The following is a 22,155-nucleotide window of genomic DNA, read 5'->3' as shown; positions in this document are numbered from 1 at the left end:
TGCTCTTTGGCAGGTGTACATGGGGATCATTTTGTCTCTAGGTGCAGGACTGAGCACAAATATTGAACTTATGGCAAAATCTCCACTCTGATCTTGGAGATGGGAACATCAGCACAGGGATGTGCAGCCAGACCAAAAGTGAGTCTAATGCAGAAGCCACCCTAATACTGAAGAGCAGCCACAGATGATTAAGGAAACAACATGAGGGCAAAAGAAGATGTAATTCCGGACAGCTCTTATGTCAAAACTGGAGAAAACTGTGCTGGATTTTCAGGTGTGGGGGGTTAGGTTTTTGCTGCTGGGTTTTTTTTGTTGTTGTTTGTTTGTTCTTTGGTTTGGTTTGATTTTTTGGGGTTTTTTTAGGGGGGGGTGATTCAATAGCATTTGATCTCCTTCATTTCTGGCTTAATTAACTGCCTACGGCACAAGGCTCATGGTTGGGTGCTAACATCCCTTATAAACACTAAAATGCCCCAGTTTTCAGAAATTTTTACCGTAAGCAAGCTCTCAGTCTTGCCACAATGTATCTTCAACTAACATTAACACTGCCTTGATGAAACATCGTGACAAATATTCATTCAGTCTTTGTTTCCTGGTATGAGCAAAGATCCACCTCCCACCCACATTCTGTAACAGATTTAGGAATGCAAGACCTTTCATGCTCAAATCATTCACTATGCAATGCAAACGATTATACCCACTGAAACACAAAACACATCATTCATTATTTTGAAACTTAATTATGAACTAGACATTTACATTGAGGAGAGCTAAAAATAACTTGCAGCCGGGTGTGGTGTAATTTTGCACTGTCTGTGGATCTGGGCCAAGTATGGGTGCGTAAATAGCTTCATATTTGTATACATTAGGTAGGTAAATGCATGCATGCACCTCAGGATATTTCCAGAGCTCAGAATTTGGTAAGTTTCATCCATCTGCTTGGCATCACAGAAGAATAGGCTGAGGCTAGCCAGACCCAAAAAATCCCTTTGCAAGAGCAGTGAAGTGGGAGAGAGCTTCTGGTCTCAGTAGGACGGACAAAACAGGTGAAGGAAGGAGTTTCTCATGTTGCATTTACACTCCACGTGCCCTGGTGACATACTCCATCACCCCACTGGGCTGACAGTTCTGTACAGATGTCTGACGGCCACATGTCCTTTAGTTATCACTTGAACAGGCTCAGGGGCTTCCTCACAGTATGTGGCCTTCTTTATACATGAATCTCTTGTACGTATGGTAACACATAACGCAACCTCTGCCTTCCAACATCATCCATGGCCAGCATTAGAGAAGTGCTAGGATGCTTCTGTTCCAAGACATCATAGACTTACTCACTCATGAGCTACTCTGTGGGTTGTTCACTGATTGCTAACATAATTTAAGTAACAGCTTCCATTAATCAAATTGATGCCCCTTACAGCCTACTGAAGGACTTCACAGCCAATTGCACCATAACTAGAAGTTGTGTAAACGTGTTTCCTATTGGATTCTATGCCACAAATCGTTTCTGCTCCTATTTTTAATAGAAAACATTATTTTTGCTTCCTTCTTTAAATGTATGCCTATCATAAAATGTGAAAAATTTTATTGCCTCACCACTCTACAGCATTTGAGACTTTCTGCATTTCCTTAACACGTGACATAGACCACAATAAATTTTCAGGTAATAGAAGTGTCTGCACAAGTGGCTACATCTGAGTGGCTGCAATCTGAGATTCCTCCTGCCGTTTTGCAAAGAGCACTGAGAGCCCATTGACAAGATGTCTGGGGTGAGGGAGCACATGGCCCAGTGCTCACTGTCCCACTTTGTCAGACTGATATTTGAAAAGGAGCAGGGATTCCTTGCTCAGTTGCTAGCGTTAGCAGTTATTTGGAGTGGCAGGAAAGCAGCTCTGGAGTCTCCTGCTGTGGGGAGATCTCCTGCGCTCTCTCCAACCAGCTCATGTGAGAAGCAGAGTCAGTAGCAACTTTCACTCAAAGTGCCTGGAGCCACAGCTACAATAAAGAAGTAATACTCCAGTAAAGGATAAAAGTTTCCACAATGCTGTACCCTTTTTTCATGGATTGGGAATGGTTATTGAAACAGAACTGCTGCATTGTGGAAACCATATTCCAATATTGTGGTATCACTTTATCAAAAGTTACTGTGCTTGAATCAGCAGAACTGCCTAATGTGTGCTCCATGTACAGTCACACAAATGGGCTTCTGCACACAGGATTTAATGGAAAGACCCGTTAACAGGGAAAATGGGACAGGGCTTGGATAAGATATGACATTCCTTTACTCAAAAACTCAGTTTAAAATTTCCTGGTCATTTTAAAAAACTGATCACATTTCATATTAATACTCAAATATCTACCAGACTAAGGGTCTTTCATAGTGACTTTAACCGACATTTTGTCCCACCGGACATGAGGATACAATGAACGACAGCAAGGCAGGGAATGCTCCTCTTGTGGTAGAGCACAGCAGAAACATGGGATAAGACAGATCAAAAGGGATTATTACTGAATGAAAACTTTCATTTGCATAGAACTACATTTTGAACAGTTTTTGCATCATTTCTTCCCATTAAATGGGCCGAGCTCAAAAATTTCAAGTGATCCCTAGAAGAGCTTGGGTTGATTGGTTGATTATTTTCTAAGTGAAGAATAACTTGCATAACCTCTCAAAAGGGCACTTCACACCACAAGTGTCAGGTACATCGAAATCAAAAGGAATACTCATGTGAGTAGGTGTTTGTAAGATCAGTAGGTTTTTTTTGTTGCTTTTAATCTCCTGGTAAATCCCAAGACAAATCACATTTCATTACAGGAATATTATGTGATAGAGAAAATCCCAGAACCTTTGAATAACTGCCTTTTGTAAATTTAGTGAATTAAATTCCATTTAACTTTGTGGGTTTTTTGGAACAGCGTAACCAGATCAAATTATTGCACAGAAGCTTTGTGAGAAAGAAGGACCGTGCTGAAAATGATTACAAGGGTGACATGAATTATTTTCTGAAATATGGAGCTTGAATGAAATACATCATGGTATTCTGAGGTAAGTAGATGGAGACTACAAAACAGTATCAGGGAAATTATATTGGTAAACTACAGCAACAGTCCCATGCTGTCTCATTATTAAGGGGTACACATACATAACCCATATCAATTTTGGAGGTGAACTTTACTCAGGAAACGTTTTCTACTCCTTCAGGTTTTGGAGCTGTTTCAGGCATAAAGGGCTTAGTAAATAATTGTCTGTCTCTCCATATACACACATGCCAATTCTATCTAAGCAGATATGAGGCACAATAAAATATGTAGAAAACTGTCTGACTCAGAGTCTATTAAGATTTTGTTTTACTCTGTGTTCCTCATTTTTCTACTGTTTTCTTTCACTTTTTCGCCTTTTTGGATCCATGAAGAACTGCATATTTTGAAGGACACATTTGGTTTTAAAGTACAACATTCAGCTTTATCTAGCTGAGCATGTACTGAAGTACAGCAGCAGAACAGAACAGTGAAATGCTGGGCAGTTTGCAAGGAAGATTAAAGTAATGATTTTTTTGGGTGCCTCCTGGGTGAGATACCTACATAATACAGAATAATACTCAAATCTTTTACATTTCTTTCACTCCTATCACACTTACCTGCCAGATTTTCAGTGAAGGTCTACATCTGCTTACTGCTTAGATCTTGTGGTTTTTTCCCCTTTTTTTTTTCCCTCCTTCATTGGGGGAGAAGGAAGAGTGGCTTTTTTTGCTTATCTTTTATGAAATGTTAAAAGAAGCAGAAAATGTATAGTATTTGGAGACCTGATATTGCTTTTTAAGATTCATTTTTCCCCAAGTGGTCATTATTATAGTAGATCTATCTAAGGTGTGGGAGTTTCCATACCAGTGAATAGGTTAAAGTTTTATGGTGCTGCTTTTCACAGTACTTTGAAATGCAATGATCTTAGCCAGGAGCTAGCTAGAGAATTATTTACATATCTCCCTTCCTACCTCAGCTGACCATTCACATGCAAATGGGAACTTTGACAGCTCCTCCACACATTTATGAAACCCAATTCTCTGTCCATTTTTCAACTCAGAATGAAAGATATGACAATGCCTTAGAATAAAGGTCTGCCAGACTCTAGTTTCTTATTCTGCAGTATCGAGTATGAAGAAAAAATCAAAATAAAAATCCAACTTTATTGGAATGGAAAATTTGGGGAGCACAGTGAATACCTATTAGTCATAAAATACGTAGTTATTTCTTAGAGACCATCTGGGGAACAGTAAGTTTAAATCGTATTTGAAAAGCATAGCTGACTTAAGGTCTTGGTTTTTCCTGCTGTGGTCACTCAGAACCCAAAAAATAACTCAGCCCCTCAAAACCTGACTTTTAGAATAGGTTCAAATCATTGCACAGTGGGCACCATGACATCAGGGGAGGAAAATGAAAAGCAGACATTTAAGCTGGCCCTGCCAGTTAAACCCTGTGTTTGAAGAAACTTGACTTGTACTACTGAGCACAGTGGGTCCCAGAACAGTTCACCTCTGCATTTCAGAAGGAGGTTCATGGTCTGGCCCTGCACATGCAAGCAATTGCCTCTTAAACCCTGGTGTCCAAGAGATCTGCCTGGGCAGTTGAGCTCAGGACAATACTGTGCTTTCACGGTGATTATCAAAATCATTGCTATTCTACCCTCTTGCCAATTGTTACTTTTAAAGGAAAACTTATTTGAAGACTTAAAGTCTTCTCTGGTGTGCTCTCAGTGTCTTATAACCAGAAACAAGTACACATTTCCTTGTCTAGAAAGCTGTATTTCACCTCTCCTCATACAATTTACATACATTGATCACTTCCATATGTCTGGCATAAGGTAAAATAGTTTCTATGCATTGTAATGGGGGTGAACCTACAGTGAAACAAAATTCAGCATTTATCATATTCCTAAATGCTGGTAGAAAAAAAATTTTAAGAGAGTGGCAGTTATGAGAAATGACCTTAAGGGGCTGTTTATGGTCTCAGCTATGGAAATTGTATTAAAAAACTACAAGTTGCATTGCTCAGTCATGTCCTCATTCCCTTTGGTAAGAAGTCAATTAGCAGAATCAGGGGTCTAAACATGTAGCACTGCAGTCACAGTTATGATGTTACATTTGGTTTACACCAGAATAGTTGATCACTGCTTAAAATTTCTAATATACAATAATAATACACATGACACTTGACATTTGTCTCTCTGAAAACATATGAAGTCTTTTGACATCACTAAACAGGACCTTTTCCATTGCTCTCAGTTGGTCTGTTTGCCAACCTCAAGAACTAAACTTAGCTCTCCTAGCACCTGCAAAACTGTAAAGAAAACCATGTAGCACGTGTTCAAGTTAGACACTATAGTTTAACATGTCAAACTACAAACTTGTGCCTGAAGTTCAAAAGTACATCAAAATCACACAAAAACTTGCATTTTCCCTGTATTTCCTAATTAATGGCATGAAAATGGTTAGCTTATTATGGAAAAAAATGCTATTCAAAACAACAATTACATCACATAAGTGGCACGAGGAAGTATAAAAGCAAAGAAAAACATTCCTTGAGATAATTCACTGAAGATAATATTTAAATGCTGCATTTAAGGTATGTGGAATATATGAAACACCAATATTCTTTTCATAGGCCAGGCTGACAAAGGGAACAGGTGCTTTCTTACTTATTTTAGGAATGAGAATGTGAATCTTTGTGAAATGCAAAATTCTACTCATGAATTTATTATAGCAGTTTATCCTCATTATTAGGTCTGAACTAGGGCTGTCAAGCAACAGTTTTCCAGAGAGTGAGTCACAAATGATAGGCAATTATAACTGACTCAATTGATTACTGAATACTTCCCCAAGTGTCTAGGAAAGGTTGCCCTCATCCTGGAGAAGGTGGAGGAACACTTGGGGTACGGACAGACAGAAAAAAAGGATGTGTGCACAAAGAAAGAGAAGGTTTTTTTCCATAATCTCTTGGGAAGGAAACACATACACTTGAAGGAGCCATGGGGTGTTAATCACCAGTGGCTTGGTAAGGTATGCTCAGACCGAGTACAAAGGGATAAATTGTCCCAAGTGAGGTTTCAGTTCTGTCAGATAAACACAAGAAAAAAAAAATTAACACTTTTTATTCCTTCTTAATTTTAAAATATGATTATCAGCCATGCTAAAAAAACCCCTAGCTTAAACTCAGTGAAACAGGCCAGAATCTCATGGGCACTCACACACCATTGGCAGACAATACTGCAAAGACTAAATACAAAGGCTCTTCTCCAGAGCCATCTGTAATCACCTTCACAGTGTATTTAGTGTGAAATAGAGGTGGATACTCCAAAAACACTGTGAAGGGCTCCTGTATAAAACTGTCTGGAATATCCAAATGGAATTAAATTAGATATGCTTTCTGCATAATAGGGATGTGTTTCATGTCACAGGCATACATGGCTGTGAATATTACTATTAAAATCACTTTAAAGTATTTGTAAGGCCTTTCTATGTTGATCAAAAATAAGTTCTGACTGAACTTTGAATACACACATTAATGGGATTATTCTGAGAGTACGATACAGCTCTGAATAAGCATGGCAAGTCTCTGACCTTGAGCAATTCCTCATGAAATCACTTAATACCACTTTACAGGTGAAGGAGCTGACAAAGAGCCAAGGAATTAATAGGATTTCACATTTATGGTACTTTCTTTGATTCTCTTTACAGTACAGACTTCCTGTGTATCATCAGCTGTGGTGCTGGGTTTCTGTTAACATCCAGCCTCCATTTGTAGGCGATGTAGGTGAGATTAACAAAACTTTCCTAATTTATGACTATTGTCCAGTAAAGAGTTGAATTACAATGCAGGTTTAAAGAATGATGAAACACGCAGAATTGTAAAAGGATGCGAGAAAAGGAAGTAGAACATCCAGTAGTTTCCCATTACAGATGAGAAACAAAATCTGAAAAAATAGAAATTTATGTAATTTTCTATCTCAATAATACAGGCTGCAGACAAAAGCAAAGACTTTCAACATATATTATTGTTGTTAATACTTTACTTCATAACATTCCTTTAAAATGAACTATGAAAAACTTCTTTTAAATTTTAACAAATTCCTGAATAGTTTCACTTGAGATGAAATCTAGCTTGCCAATTTGCTGCAAGTCAATTTTTATGGCTAGAGTACAAACAACTAGGGTTACACATTTGGAACAAAAATATAGACTGGGATTTACCATTCTGATAACCCAACAGCCAGTGTCCTGGAAATTCTGCTTTGCTGATGTCTGTGACCTTGCAGAGAAGTCCCAACTGGAGCTTTTCGAAAATGTTATCACACTTTCCTGCACAACTGAATATTCACTTGGTCTTGGTGGGTGGACTCTGAAGCTTCTTGGAAGAGCAGCAATTCAGAATGAAGCAATTTCCTAACTGTGCCATTTGCAGGTACCTCAGGAATACATTTATGTTGTTGTCTACAGGGTCATCAGAGCAAGAAGTTTTGATAGAGCCATTAATCTGTTGTAGTAGAAGTGAATACAGGGAAAAATGCAATCTTGAAGATAAAGTTGTTTTTCCCAGATCCCCAGACATAATTTCTGCTGTCCCTCCTATCCCTCAATGGGAACTGGATTTATCACACAGCCCCAGCAGGATGAAGACCTTGGAAAGGACCTGGTGCAGCGGAGAGGAGATCAAGCTGGCCTACAGGTAATACTGAGTGTTGTTGTTGTACTTCGAGAAAAAGAGCTTCACTAGGAGTCAGAACCATTCCAGGCTCTACATTCATGCAAAAGTAATGAAGTTGCACCGGGAAATCCATGAAAGAAGTAAAAGTAAAATTAACACCCTGAGGTATCATCTTAAGGGACCTCATTCTGTGCCTTGGCCACACGTGGGATCTGTGTCTAGCAGAAGAGAGTTATTGCCATTCCAGCATCAGCTGGAGATGAAAGCTGTACCCTGCACTCTCTGCAGCTCTTTTGGATGCTTGTGAGCTGTATTTATCATGTGATTCCTCTAGAAAAGGCCACCAACCCCTCCCCCTTGAAAGGCAGCTCTAAATCCTTTAAATTATCTCACAGAGCTTTTTTGTGTCCTTTTCTCATACAAGGCTGGAATTTCAAAAGAAGCCAAGAGGGGCCGTCAGAACCAACATGAGCTTTGCTTCATTAGAGTGAGGAGTAAAGGAGAGCTTTTTTTTCCTCCTTCCACAAGTTAGATGAAAGCAAATAACTACTTCATTCCTTAGATTGTTCGCTGCAAGATCCAACTTTGCATGAAAATATTTATAAGAGATGAGAATTTTATTTGACTGCTCACTTCTAAAGTTTCTGCAACATCCAGCTGGAGAGATAAGCAGGCAGCCCAATAAATGTCAAACAACTTTAAAACATTAGAAGAATGGCAAAAACTTCTGACTTTACTGTTTGGCTATCAAACAGCAAAGGATGAAAACTAGATGTGACACAAAGTAGAGTAGCGCTCACACATTTTACAGACTGCTGTAGATATGTCTTGTTCAAGGGGGATCTGTAATCCCCAAAGGGAGAAAAGAATCCCCCAAACTGTAAATCTATTTATAATTTTTAGAAATTAATAAATTAGGTTTCATTCCACTCTCACTATTGAAATAGTTCAGCTGAAAAAGTGTCAAGACACCTGTCCTTTGAGTTGCACATATACACAGGGAATTTTATTTGCAAACTACACACTGTGAAATTGAGACTTGAGTATGCTTTTCTCTTCAAAGTGCAGAAACATTCAGAAGGTAATGGGGCTGGCCAGGGGACAGCTTATTGAAAGCTCTAAATGATTAAGCCATTGAATTAGCAAAGCTCTGGAGCCTCAGACAGTCACTTCCAGCATGTGTCACTGGATTTGGGATGATCTTATTAAGGAAGAGAGACATGGGAAACGTGAGAAGTAAATTAGACAATTATTTAAAAATATGAAGAATGTAGCGGTACTGTTCATTTCTTTCTATACTGCAAGTTTGATGCAAATTTAGAGTCACAGGTGACCTCAAGATCACAGATACTGAGGCCATCCATATGTTTAATCAGCTCAATTTTTACACAACTTTAAATACTCATTTAGGCAGAGGCAGTTTCTTAAATTAGGAAGCTTTGGATCGGAATACAACCTAAGTCCTTCCATAGCAGTTAATTAGTACCTTCTTTCGATACATTCCCAGAAAGAAAGAAACTAAATAAATGAACAAGAAGCTTAATTCCTTTTACAGTCAATGACAAGTGATGAGCACCCTTTAAAGTCTCATTCAGTCTGCCTAACCCAAGATTATCTCTCTGGAGGTACCTCTCCTTCCCCTGACACTGAAAAGAGCCTAATGTGGCCGACTGTGTCAGCCACAAAGAAAGAGAAAGACACCACAGAGGACCTCCTGTGGTGCGAGAGAAAGGTTACAACACTCTCAAGATTTCTGATGCTCTCAACAGCTGTGGCCATCCTTTTCTCTCTTGTATATTCAGGCACTATCCCACTTGGAAAAAATAGGAAAAGTCAAGTAAAAGTACTATCCCCACAGTTATGCTCACTATCCACAGCTGTTACTGGAAGAGAGCAGCTAACTTATATGAAGGCTGCATGTGGGAGGACCGTGAACTTGCAGACATTCCTGAAGGGAGCTTTAATCCTGCAAGGGAAGGAATTCACTGAATCGCCCACCAACACCAGCACACCACTAGAAACAATTTTTACATGCAACCTTAATTAACAAGAGCACCCTAAAAGGCTACAGAACCTCCATTTAAAAGTTTGACATAGAGCTCCCAGGGTCCACCCCACACATTTGCTTAAAAATAAGCGTGTGGGAGCCTGAAAACAATGTTATCCTTTTTAGCTTTCAAACAACTGGAAAATGTCACAACCATTAACACCACTTCGAAGCATTTGTTTTCCTCTGAGTCACTTAGGCACTGCCTCAGGTGAAGATATGATTTTGCTTCAGATTGAACTGGAGTCAACTCAGGCTCCAGCTGATGAAGAAAATGTTGAAAATACTGGAACAACTTTGTATTGCAGGCGCTTCCATTGTAGTGTTCCAGGTATGCACATGAAGGAGAAGTCTGTGGGCCAGAGGAAGTAAATAAAGAAGATTCTCTAACAGCAGCTGCGGGCATTAAAGGCCATATGCAGAATCAGCGATTAAGCAAACCAAAACCATATTAAAAGGATCACAGTATAGCAATGCATTAAATTAAAACTGAAAAATACTTCCAAGAAAAAAAAGAATGAGTTAAAAATACAAATCATTTTGTGGTTTCTTTTCAGGTGGGAACTCCATGGAAATGATTTCTGTGCATACAGAGTCACATGCAGGAGAGATTATAAAAAATAACCCATTTACATTGTAACATTGTAACAACCTGCCATGACTGGGTTTCTTATTATAATACTGTTTTGCTAAGTGTTATGGAATAAGTATACACCTGAAAAAACCCTAAGCAAATAGATAGGTACTTCAGTCCTGATCAAAAGCTTCAAGCACAGAAGTATATTTTAAGGCAGACTTCACATATCAGAAGATACACTGAGCTCAGTGAAACTATGGATATTTAAATTCCCCACTAGGTCAGAGTTTTAAAGATGCTGTTACAAACAATACAAGTAAGTGCTGCACACACCTTGTCTGCAGCAAAAGAATAGTGTTTCCATGGCTGTCAATACAGCATCTTCCATGAATAATTCAGTCATTTGCAAACCATAGAGTAAAAAAAAATTATAGACAACTCCAGCTTCTCAGAAAAGGGAGGCTCTGTAATTCAGAAACCACTTTTTCCACTGGATTTAAATGGGAAAGTTGGAAATGCAAAACGAGAATGTTGGGCTAGGTTTTCACCCTCCTTGTTCCAATTACACTGCCTGTCTCAGGCCCTAATTAGCTAGCTGAAAATTTCCCTATATAGGCAAGATCTGAGCTTTGGCACTGCCTTCATCAGCTTCTCCCTCCTGTCAGCCTGTGGGCTGTCAGAGCCAGGCAGGGTAGTCCTAGCACCTCCCTGAGAGTTCCCAGGTCTCGGGAAGACCCCAGTCAACCAGTGACAGAAAGACCAACACACAGATCTTCCCTGAAAGACCCATTATTTTGGGGCAAAAAAAAAGTTGAAGTGGCTGTGGCTGCATTTGGTATCTTAACCATCCCACAGCCTCCTACACTGACTGAACTGCGAGGTCCAAGAGTGCTCGAGCCGTGCAGAAATTTTGTCACAAATGGTGGAAGGTTAAGATGCAGATGTCCCTGGTTTACATCCCAAAGTCTTCCTCCTAAGTTAGGGTTGTTCTCTCCCTTTCAGGCATGTCAGAGAGGCTTTTCCCTCAGACAGTACTCCTACAAGATAGTTTAAGCAAAGGTTTTTAAGCTGCTACCTTGAAATTTGAGACAAACTCCAATACTGGTCCCAGCTCAAGAGAAATAGGCTCCCTTGCCAATATTTCTCTCCCCATTTCCTTCTCCCACTTTGTCCTGCTTTCCCAATATTTGCAGAGGTATTGAATTGTGAGTTATAAAGTTTGATGGAAAGGAAAAACCACAATCAAACCCACTGGCAGGTCATCAACTACAACCAGACTGGGTCAACAAACTACAAGCCAGGTATCATATTTACATTAGTGTACATACAGGTAATTCAGTGTGGTGCCATTCCTTCCTCATCACTCCATGTGGGACAGATTGAAACAGACAGAAGTTTTGCCATTGCTTTCACTAGGGCCATGATTTCATCTGGATAAAAATCCATGCTATAAAATTGTAAATCAACTGCACATCAAGGATGGAGTAGTTGTCACTATCACTGCAACTTTAAACAAGACACTTACTTTTAATATGGCTTGAATTGTAGCCAGGGAGTAATAGAGCTAAATCTGTGTGCAATGCTTTTCCACTTACTTTTTCTCAAGTAATATGTATCCAATTGAGCAACAATAACAAAGGAGAACCACACATGTACTCTTGCAAAACATACTTACAGCATTTAGTAATTTTCAATAGACAAATAAGATGTGACAGATGGATTTGAGAAAGTTGGGTTGACAAGATTTACTCATGTGGAGGCAAAAATCAGGGTTGCTTTATGAAAAAAATCTGCAAATCAAGGAATTGCTAATGAACACTTTCTTGGGGCTTATTTGTTTATATTTAAAGGGTACTATAGCTAGCTCCATCTCTGTTTGTGCTGTTACCTCCCCATACAGAGAACAGCAAAAGAAAATACAAAACAATAAACGATACAAGAAATCCATCTGGAGTTAAGGCTATATTTATTGTTTTAAACTTCGCACACTCAACTTGATCACCGTCTTTCTGAGAACTCTGTGCTCAATAGGAGTTTCCTAAACAGAATCTGTGACCTGGTGACACAATATAGAGACTTACAACGAACATCAGAAGTGAAGTCAATGAGATTAGAAAAAAAACAACAAAAAAGCAAGAAGAAAGCCCCCTACACTCTTTAAGGGAAGATTCTTTTACTTTTGATATATCAACAATGACATTTCTCGTTACTCTACAATAAGGACACAAAGTCTTTGAAGGACACAAAAAGAGGAGTTCAGTGGTTGAAGAGCTCAACTGAGCTTTCAGTTTTATGGCTGGTTTTACCACATTTAGGCTATGATCCAGCACTTAGTGACTTCAATGAACTTTGGATCAGGCTTTTAATCATATTAATTCCTTTTGACTGAAATAAGGAGATGAGTAGCATTTGAGTAAAACCTTTCCAACCCATGTACAAAGACAAAAATGCTTGGAAACTTTATAAAGTACAGAGCAAAACCCAGAAGCTACTGGACAGGAGCTTCACCACAGATTTCAGATGGACAAGGATATCCCTACCGCTCTCCTCAAATTTCCTTTCTTTAATATGCCAGCAGAATCAAGGTGATATAAACCAAATAACCAGAACTTTGTTTCACAATAAACAGAAAGAACCTTTTCAGGTCACAGATGTGGCCTTAACATACGCATTTATACACTTTCTCTTCTACTTCCTATCCACACCACGCCCCATAGGATGCTTTTAATCTTCTGCAAGACTGAGCGACAAGAAGTTAAGAGGAAGTAAGAACAGGAGTTCACCAAAACTTCTGTCCAGCAACCAGGGAAATAGCAGAGCTAATACTGGGCCTTTGAAAGCAAGTGACCATAGGAAATCAAGGTTGGCAGGGATTTAACCCTTCATGACATTTCGCTAACTTTTAAAGCAAATGCCTGAGCTTTTTAACCATGTTTGACATCTAATTAGTCGAGACAAACAAGAAGTTAAAATACATCCTTGATTTTCTTTTGAAATAAAGCACCAACACTTAGCTCCAAGGTATCTGTTTAGACAAACAAGCACACGTCTTAAAAGAAAGCACAATGACTGCCACAGAAAAGTGAAGTCACCTGGGTCATTCTTTTCACCCTGCATGTTTGGGGTTTTTTTTTTCCAATATCATAAGTTTATTTTACTCAACCACATCTCTTCATGGAGATGAGGAATGGGTAAGTAACTGGGTAGCTTCTTTTTCTACTTGCAAGCAGTTTAAATAGAGATGAATCACTTGGTATCACATAGTCACATGGCAGTGAAGTATATCCAGAGAGATAAGTATTAGCATGTGAGGTATTCTGTCAGTACCTAAAAGACATATTTTCAATACCCACAGCATTTAAGGATGTTCCTACGCAAGGTGTTAACATTGATCGGTGCGCTGAGTACTGTGCTGGAAGCAAAATTTGTCTGGAAAAGCACCAGCTGACAAGGCTTAGTCTTCTCTGACTAATAATGATATCCCCATACCTGGGGATCAATGTAGCAGCACTCTCCTATTGACCTGGCCAAGCATTTACACCAGTACCTAAGTATGTGAGCAGTCTGATCTGATTTTTAGAGTTACACATGTTTGAAGTCAAATGTGTGTCTCAAAGGCTACAGTGTGAATTCCTGTAAGTCTTCAGACTTCAACTTGCTCTGGATTTAGGCATTTACTGTCTTCACTGCATAGGAAACAGGGTTGCTCACCATTTGAACTCATTTTTGCTCCACAATGATCCACCAAGTATAAAACAGTTTTGATGTTCAGCTCAGTTTCCTGTTTTGATCATATAGAACTGACCATATAGCAAAATTTGATATCTGATATTTTAAAAAATGAAAATGAGGCTCTTTATCCCAGCAAGAGCAGAACTGGAAAACAACCAATCGGCAGAGCAGCGAAACATTTTTTAAAGGGTCTATAGATACAGCACCAGCGAGGTGGGAAAAAAAAACAGAAGAAGAAAAAGAGAAAAGAAAAAAAGAAAACCACCATCAGTCACATTTGGCCACTCTTTGAAATTAGTTTCTGTGCATTTAGCCAATATGAGCAGGGGTAGCAGACTTGAGCCATGGATAAACTTTAAAAGGGTGAAAAAAATAAACAGTAATTAATAAGCCATTAAACCCCTTTACAGGATATTTTTATAGCATTTATGCTTCTATATACTAATCTGAGTTTCAGTACAATTGTAGAAGTTTGGAAGCAATTAAGAGTTTTTTAATGAGTTTTTTGACATGACATGTAGTTACAGTAGAAGCTATCTTTAGACTCCATTATTCAAAATAATCAATTTTGTGTTAAATACAAATGTTTTTTCTCATTAACAGACTCTGAACCCCTTAAACTGTTCTTTTCATTCATATACTTTATAGTTTAAATACACACAAATATGCACATATGAGTTCTTTAAGAAAACCCGGCACATGCATTTATTTCACACAGTGCATCCAAGTTTTGCAGGTGCTTAATTCTTTTTTTCATCTGGAGTGTGAAGATGACGCCTGCTCTGTATCAGAGAGGACTTTCCCCCCTCTCATTTGCAGCATGAGAAAGATGAAAAAAAAGGAAAACGTATTTCTACTGGCAAGAGATGTATTGACACTATGCTGTAAACTGAGATTGACATCTATGACCAGGCAAGCACACACATGTTCTCTTTTTCCCTCTGTAGAAGCAGCGTGTTATTTTTCCTCTCTGTTTTCAGAACTGTAGCTGCTGCTCCTTCTCTCAGCCTTCAATAATCTGAGAATTATGAGGAGGCAGCTCTTCAGAGAGATGTGTATGTACCTAGGTGTATAGCTCTCTGTTTTAGAAAAAAATACTCTACAGCTCTTACATTTTAAACTTCTTTCCCAGTTGTACATTCCTCAGATTTGATGAATTCTTCTGAAAACGTACTTAGAGTGGAACTATGCTGATAAAGAGAAGAGCCTGTCTACTTCACCCTTCTCCTTTAATACCGGCACTATTATACAAAAGTTAATTACTGACAACTGCAGTGTGAGTGGCATTACACAATTTCAAACGTAAATGTAATCTCACAGCTCTCTTTCTTCAGTTACACCTTCCCTGTGATCTCTAATGACACACATCAGAGTACACCGAAAACAACCGTGGTTCAAATAAATCGCACTGCATTAAACATCCATAGGCAGCATTTTCTGGTGCCTAGCAGTCCTCTCCTCCTTTTCTGGACTGATCTGTTCCTTTCAGTTTATAGTTTCTTGGCAAACCCACCATCTACTGCTTATGTTAGGCATCTGATTGTCAGATTTGTACAAACTGAATATTCATGACTTGAAAATTAACCACTTCATGCCTAAAATATAAAATTAAAAAATATATAAATCTTCATCTATTCTATGACGTTTAAAGCAGATCTGGGATGGTGGCTGCACTGCATGCCCAGCATGGGGGAGATGAGCTGGGTGGCCAAACGCAACTCATCGTTTTGAAGAGTAAAGTCCGGTGAAATAGCACAAGACTGAAAAACGCTCTAACAGGGATCAGCACGATCCGGAGTCCTCGTCTGCAACCGCAACTAACTCTTCTTTGTCTAGGTTTAAACTGCCTGGTACCGACCGCAGCACGGAGAGGCTTTTTAAGTAAATGTTTTCAGAAATTTCTCCTAATGTCAATTTCCCCTTTGGAAGATAAGGAAAAGCAGCGAGGAAGGTGAGGAGGGAGGCAGTGACGGAGCAAGGAGGAGAGAGGTTCGTAGGAAAACCGAGAATAAGAGAGAACAACAGACTTACCTTTATACGATAATTTGAGCCTTGGCACATTATTCTTCACATGCTGGCAGTTGACTCTTCCTGCTAGTAATACTCCCAAGGAAAGCAAGGCAATCCCCCTGAGCCAGCCCATGCTGCAGCAGCCACTGTAGGGTCCCCGCCAGCCGCAGCCGTGGCGCTCCCCGTCCTGCCGGGCGCCGCCGGGGAACTTCAGGCAACCTGGGGAGCGGAGGTAACAGGTGATGGGGGTGGGCTCCGCTCCGCGCCCGCCGCGCCCCGACGCCGCCGCTGCCGTCCCGGCCCCCGCTCGCCGCCGCCGCCGCCGCCGCCGGGGCAACTTCAAGCCCCTCTCACGCACACGCCGCGGGCCGGAAAGGGAGGCAGCCCCCGGGCGCGAGCGGCGTGCGGCGGGGGGGCGGCATGGTGCGGGCGGCGCGGCGGCGCGGGCCGGGGGCAGGGGCCGGGGGCCGGGGCCGGGCCGGGCCGGGGCGGGCCCCGCTCCGCTCCCCGCGCGGCGGGCGGGTCCCGGCGGCGGGGCGGCCCCGCGCTCCCCGCGCTCCCCGCGCACCGCCCGGCGCGGGGACACCAGCGCTGCCCGCGCTCCCGGAGCGCCTGACAATGGGAGCGCCGCAGGGGCGACCCCCCCCCACGCCCCCCCTTCCCCGGCTGTCACAGCACATGCAAGGAGCTAGGAAAAAAATAAAAAAGAAAAAAGAGGAGGAAAAGAAAAAAAAAAAAAAAAAAAACCAACCCACATCGCGGCAGAGATGAGAGAACAGAAACCTCCGCCGCGCTTGGGGAGGGCACGGAGCTAAACATTTCACCAGCTGTTTCATGTCATTGCCCAGGTTGTTGGGTTTGGTTTTGCTTGGTTTGGGTTTGTTGCGTTTTGTTTGGTTGGTTGTTCGGTTTGGTTTTTTAAAATCATTTTACAGTTCTAATCAAAAGATGCACGTCCCACGTTAAAAACAACAACGGCACAACACAGCCCACGACGTTGCTACCCACATAAATAACAGCTCCTGCCCATCGCGTAATCCTCTTCGGGTTGTTCCCAGTTAAAAACAAGTAACAAAGTCTCCCATCAGCATAACTTTACCGCTGAAGCTTTTAAAGCCTTGTTAGGGAAGGTTGCTCTAACCCTCCCTCCTTCCCCACCTCCTGCACTACTCCAATTCAAGCAAAGAAATTCCTAGTAAAGCCCACTTCAACAATCAGTTCAAGACATGGACAGGTCTAGAGGGGCTCATAAATTACACAGGAGTATTCTCTGAAGTGTTCTTGTAAGTTGAAAATGTTCCAAACCTTCCGATTTCTAGGACTGTGTGATTATTGTAATATATTTTTGTGCAATGAAACTAGATAAAGATTTTTTTGTTTGTTTGTTTGGACAAAAGGACACACAGAATTCCCAGAGGTCTTTAAGGAGGTGTAAATACAAACATATAAGCAAACATAAGCTCTCCCCTCCCAAATATCTGAACAAACCCCTTCTAGTGAGTGACGGTTTATTAAAATTTCCATGCTGTGCTGAATATCAATGTAATGTGTATTTTGGAATGTAATGTCTTACCCAGATATGTACCCTGTGCTACATTCCTGATGCAGTATTGACAGAAACGCTGGCAATCAGCCTTTGTAAAACATTGGCATCATCAAAGAAGTGTGATGATCCCTCTGTATTTCATTCTATGTTTTTCCAGAGCATGTGAGTACTTTATGCTGACTACTGGTACTATGGCATTTCAGTGAGAGTCTCTTCCTTCATTTTACCACTATTTACTGTGGTTTAAAAACCAATTATCTAGCCCCACTGATGATGACCACACTACACACTGGATTACACAAACACAGCATCTCTCTTCTGTGTTCAGACCTAGATACTAAACCAGCATTTAGGAAATAGTTTTAAATTTAAAAGTGAAGTTCACAGTTGAAAAAGCGGGTGTCAGTATGGTTCTAATTAAAATGTAAAGACTTGTGCAGAACAAGGCTTGGTGCTATGGTAAAACAAGGGCTAAAATTCTGTCATTGCTGCTTCCATTGCTTAATATTCACACACCAGTGGAAAAGAAGGGGCTTTTTCCCTCTCCTTTTTAACAAATTCTTCTGCTTCCTGAGCTTAATTCATTAATCCCATGGCATTGTATCTGGCAGATTCAGCAATTCTATTGATCAGAAGCATTGTTTAGAAAAGAAAATAAAAAAATAATGTTGATTTTGGTCATTCCCACACTTGTTATCCTGAGCATTTTCATGCTTCAGGCAGTGGATTAGAGCTCCAAAATGACAAGAGATGCCTGTCTGTTTTCCATGGATTACTTGTTACAGACATTCACTCTGCAAAGGAATTCATGTCACTTTGAGATTATTTGGAGAATTGGCCTAATGAATTATCCTTTTGTATTGAGCAAACAATTAGAAACAAAACACAAAAGATGCACCATATTCGGGACTTTATAAAGCACATCATTTTACAATGATGTTGTTACACTCAATTTACTTCTAGTTGCATAAAGAAGGCACAGCTACTTCTTTTTTTTCTCATGAGGAGAAGATAGTACAAAGCTAAAAACCTGTCTTTCTCATGTAGAATGAACATATAACACTCCAGACTATTTTACATCAATCATATAAACAAACCACATTCCCAGTCAATATATATTTTCCCCAGAAAATGTATGTATTAGATACAATGAATACTAACTTATCCAAGATTGCATCTGAGAGATAAAATACAGCATTATTTAAGGGGAGATGAGATACTTTTTGCATCCTTCATGTGAGAGACCACTCACTTTTTGCCTTCCTCTGTGGGATACAGCAGTCTAAAGACACAGAGAAGGGTAAAACCTGATCCTTCTGCTATTTAGCTCTAAGTAGTGCTAATCAGCTAGTCAGGAGAGCATATGCTACACCCCCTTATAAGGAGAGGGGCAATGGCAGCACTTCAGTGGTGCTTGAAGAGGCTTTATATCTCAAAGGCACCCATTGCCATATGGTGCTTCTGCCAAGGCGAAACTGGGCTTTGCTTGGAAGGAATGATTTGGCCAAGACTCTTACAGCCAGTGCCAGAAATGTCAACTCTGGGAATTTAGGGTGGGCAACAACTCACTTTCAAATAACAATCTATTCACCTTTTTTCTTTGGTCTTTTGAAAGAGATCTAGCTTCTGAATTTAGAGAGAGGCAAAAAAGTAAAATACAAACTTTCTCAGTTCTTAAGATAATACCCTTATCCCCGGAAGAAATGAAGACCACAGTTATTAGCTTAATGAATTATTCCATTATTGGAAGCAAGTTCAAAAAGAATAACAGTTCTTCTGCATCTTTTCCCATATTTGTTGCAGATTTTATTTTTATTTTCTGTAATGGTATTTATAAGACATTCTATATAGTGTTTTATGTTTCAAGCCCCAGATAGGCCCTTGTGGGCTCTGTTTAACATTTCTGCTCTCGTGCTGTGTTGTATTATGATTTGGAGTTTTTTTATGCCACCTTCCAATATGTGCAGCAACTTCACATTGATAGATCCCACAAAAAGTTATATTTGGATGGTTCTGGGCTTTCACTGTTGACCATCCATGCAGAATTACTCTAACAATCACTTACAAGTTGGCATAATTTGGTACTTCTCATTACTCAGAAATAGTATTACTTGACTCATGATTTGTTCAAACCTTGCTGCTTGCTGTGATTTTTATGCTTAGAAACTCTTGAAAGCTTAACTGCTGTAAGAAAGTCGTTAGTGTGCTTTAGAAACGGACTTCTGTTTTCAAGATTGTTTCCTGTGTTTTGGATGAGTCATTACTTGTTAATATGGATGTGATCAGGTCTTTCTCAGAACTATGCAGGAATTACCAGAATCCAGTTTTGACACTTGGTAGTAATCCAGTAATCTTTGAGGCAAAGATTTCTTAAGTGTGCAATTTCTGACTAAAATCAGAGAAAAAAACCCAAAACTTCTCATTCTGCATCCTATTGCTAAAAACCTTCTTAGCGCACTCATGCAGGAAATGTGAAAACTTAACTAAGATACACTCCCTGCTATTCTTGTCTATAGCAGGCGAATTGCTTGATAAGCAGAATATTTGCAATTCTGCAAAGGGTCCCTTTGAAATTTGTGAGTTGTATATATAATGATACTTTGAAAATGTTTTCAAATAACTGGATCATTATTGGTCCAAAAGGAGGCTTAGTCTAGAAAACAATTTTAAGTGCGTTTTTCATGGGATGTGTGAGAGACCCAGAATGCAGTGTCATAACCCAGTGACTTCAGAAGCAAAATCCCTTGTAAGAATATCCAGACATCATCTACCACATTTTACTCTTATGTCACAGGTTGCCACTCTCTCGTGTGGGAGGCTACAAACTTATTGTGGGAACATACTAGAAACATGATGAACAAGAATGTTTAAAAATAATCTTTTTGGCATATGAAGGGGGTTGTTTTTCACACAGTTGCAGTGCATGCACCTGCTAGTGGAGTAAAAAGAATCATCAAGTGGCGTTGGGGAAAAGCAACAATGCAGGGGATCTTCAAATGTTGGCCTCTCTCCTGAAGGCAACATGTCATGAAGCTCTACCTCTGAGGTTCAAGTCCTTTGCCTATATAAGACAGGAGTCTAAACCTGGAATCTATTTGACATAAAGCTTATTGCTGACACAGTTGTTCTCTTTTTCTCAAGGAAGAGAAAGAACGAAAAGAAGGAAACCTATAAAAGGCCTATACAGTGAAGAAAAATGCTTCTGATAGCCAGACCTGCTGAACTGGATATCAGCTATTATTTTTACAGTGTTGATGATTATCACATTAGCTCAAGAGGTTATAAGTATCTCTTTCCACCTGTTTTTTAGGGGATTTAAAATTCTGTTTAGTGGCACTTTTTGATTTCTGAAGCAATCGCAGAGCAAATTTATTTAAAAATGCATCAGCAAAAAGACATATGCAGGTGTAGAGTTTAAAATTTTGTCAAACTGCAGTTGCCAAATCACAGGCTTACATTTTTATCTGGAAATATTCTTGCTTTTGGAAGTCTAGACATGTCTTTTCCCAGCACTCCCTTGGGCTTTGCTGCATTTGGTAGCCTTATTCAAATCTCCTCCATCTACATAAATCCGCACCATTTCTTATTATTGAATGTGATTGGGTTGCTAACCAGGCTAGTCAGTATCTGTGTCCTCTCAATAACACTGCATCTTACCATCTTGTCACAATCAACTTTTCCTTCATTTCTCGGGACTAATGAGACTGTACTCTATGTGATGCTAGTACTTTTGGCAGCATAATGGGATCTGTATCAGTATGATGTGTTTTATTCACAATGCTTTCAGGTCTATTAAACACCTCATCAAACTCTTCAAAAATTTTCTTTGCATCCTGTTCTGTAGACAGGTTACATGCCTGTCTGAACAGCAAAATTTTCAGATTGCTCTTCAAACCTAAACAAATCTTTTCTATTCCCTTGGCCTCGGCTGCCTGATGTTCATCTCAGACACAGATGTACAGCACCTGTGATATCCAGAGCCTTGGTAGGAAACCCACCTTAACAGCTCAGTACCAGGCATGTGACTTTAATAAGAGTTACAAAAAATTTATTTTCCCCAATCCCTGGTATGGGTCAGTAGCTTCTGTTTTCAATGGATTAACTCCAGGATACTGATGCAAATTGCACAAAACTTCCAAGTCTTTTAACTTCCAAGCACAGAGACTTCTGTCCCTCTAATTGCTCCTGTTTATTGGCTGTTGGGCCTTCATTGAGGAAATACTGGACATATGGTTTTTTTACAGGAGATGCGGGAAATGCAAAGAAATATTTGATGTTCTAATTCTTCAGAAAAAAGCCAATTTAAGAAAAATCAAGGGAAAGGGAAAAGGGAAAGGCAAAACCAAAGAAACAGCAACTATGAAACTTTTGGCTCCTTAAATCCTATTCTGGGCCTGATGTATTGAACTTTGTTGAGGGAAGTCTAATCAAGCCAGAAGGTCTCCTCCCAAATGACCAGCTGCAGAATCACTTGCTCCTCTATCCTGACAGATTTAATGCTTGGTGGATCTCTGAAAAGACAGATAATAAACCAGTTCTGTCCTC

General features: G+C 40.0%; 1 protein-coding gene across 2 annotated transcripts in view; it reads right to left on the bottom strand.

Annotated features, from left to right (window-relative positions):
• SEMA3A (semaphorin 3A) overlaps positions 1-22,155 on the bottom strand; it is a 237,616-nt gene that overhangs the window by 149,828 nt on the left and 65,633 nt on the right. Inside the window, exon 2 of one of the 2 annotated variants that reach the window (XM_039571065.1) lies at positions 16,086-16,283. In XM_039571065.1, coding sequence (XP_039426999.1) covers positions 16,086-16,197 — 112 coding nt within the window. In that variant the 5' untranslated portion in view covers positions 16,198-16,283. Of the gene's footprint in view, positions 1-16,085; positions 16,383-22,155 lie in introns of those variants that run through there. The other variant, XM_019283654.3, reaches the window with a different exon arrangement.

This window comes from Corvus cornix, chromosome 1A (assembly GCF_000738735.6).
Source record: "Corvus cornix cornix isolate S_Up_H32 chromosome 1A, ASM73873v5, whole genome shotgun sequence".
Taxonomy (NCBI): domain Eukaryota; kingdom Metazoa; phylum Chordata; class Aves; order Passeriformes; family Corvidae; genus Corvus; species Corvus cornix.
The sequence above is the reverse complement of the archived record's forward strand: the minus strand, read 5'-3'. Positions and strand labels throughout refer to the sequence as shown.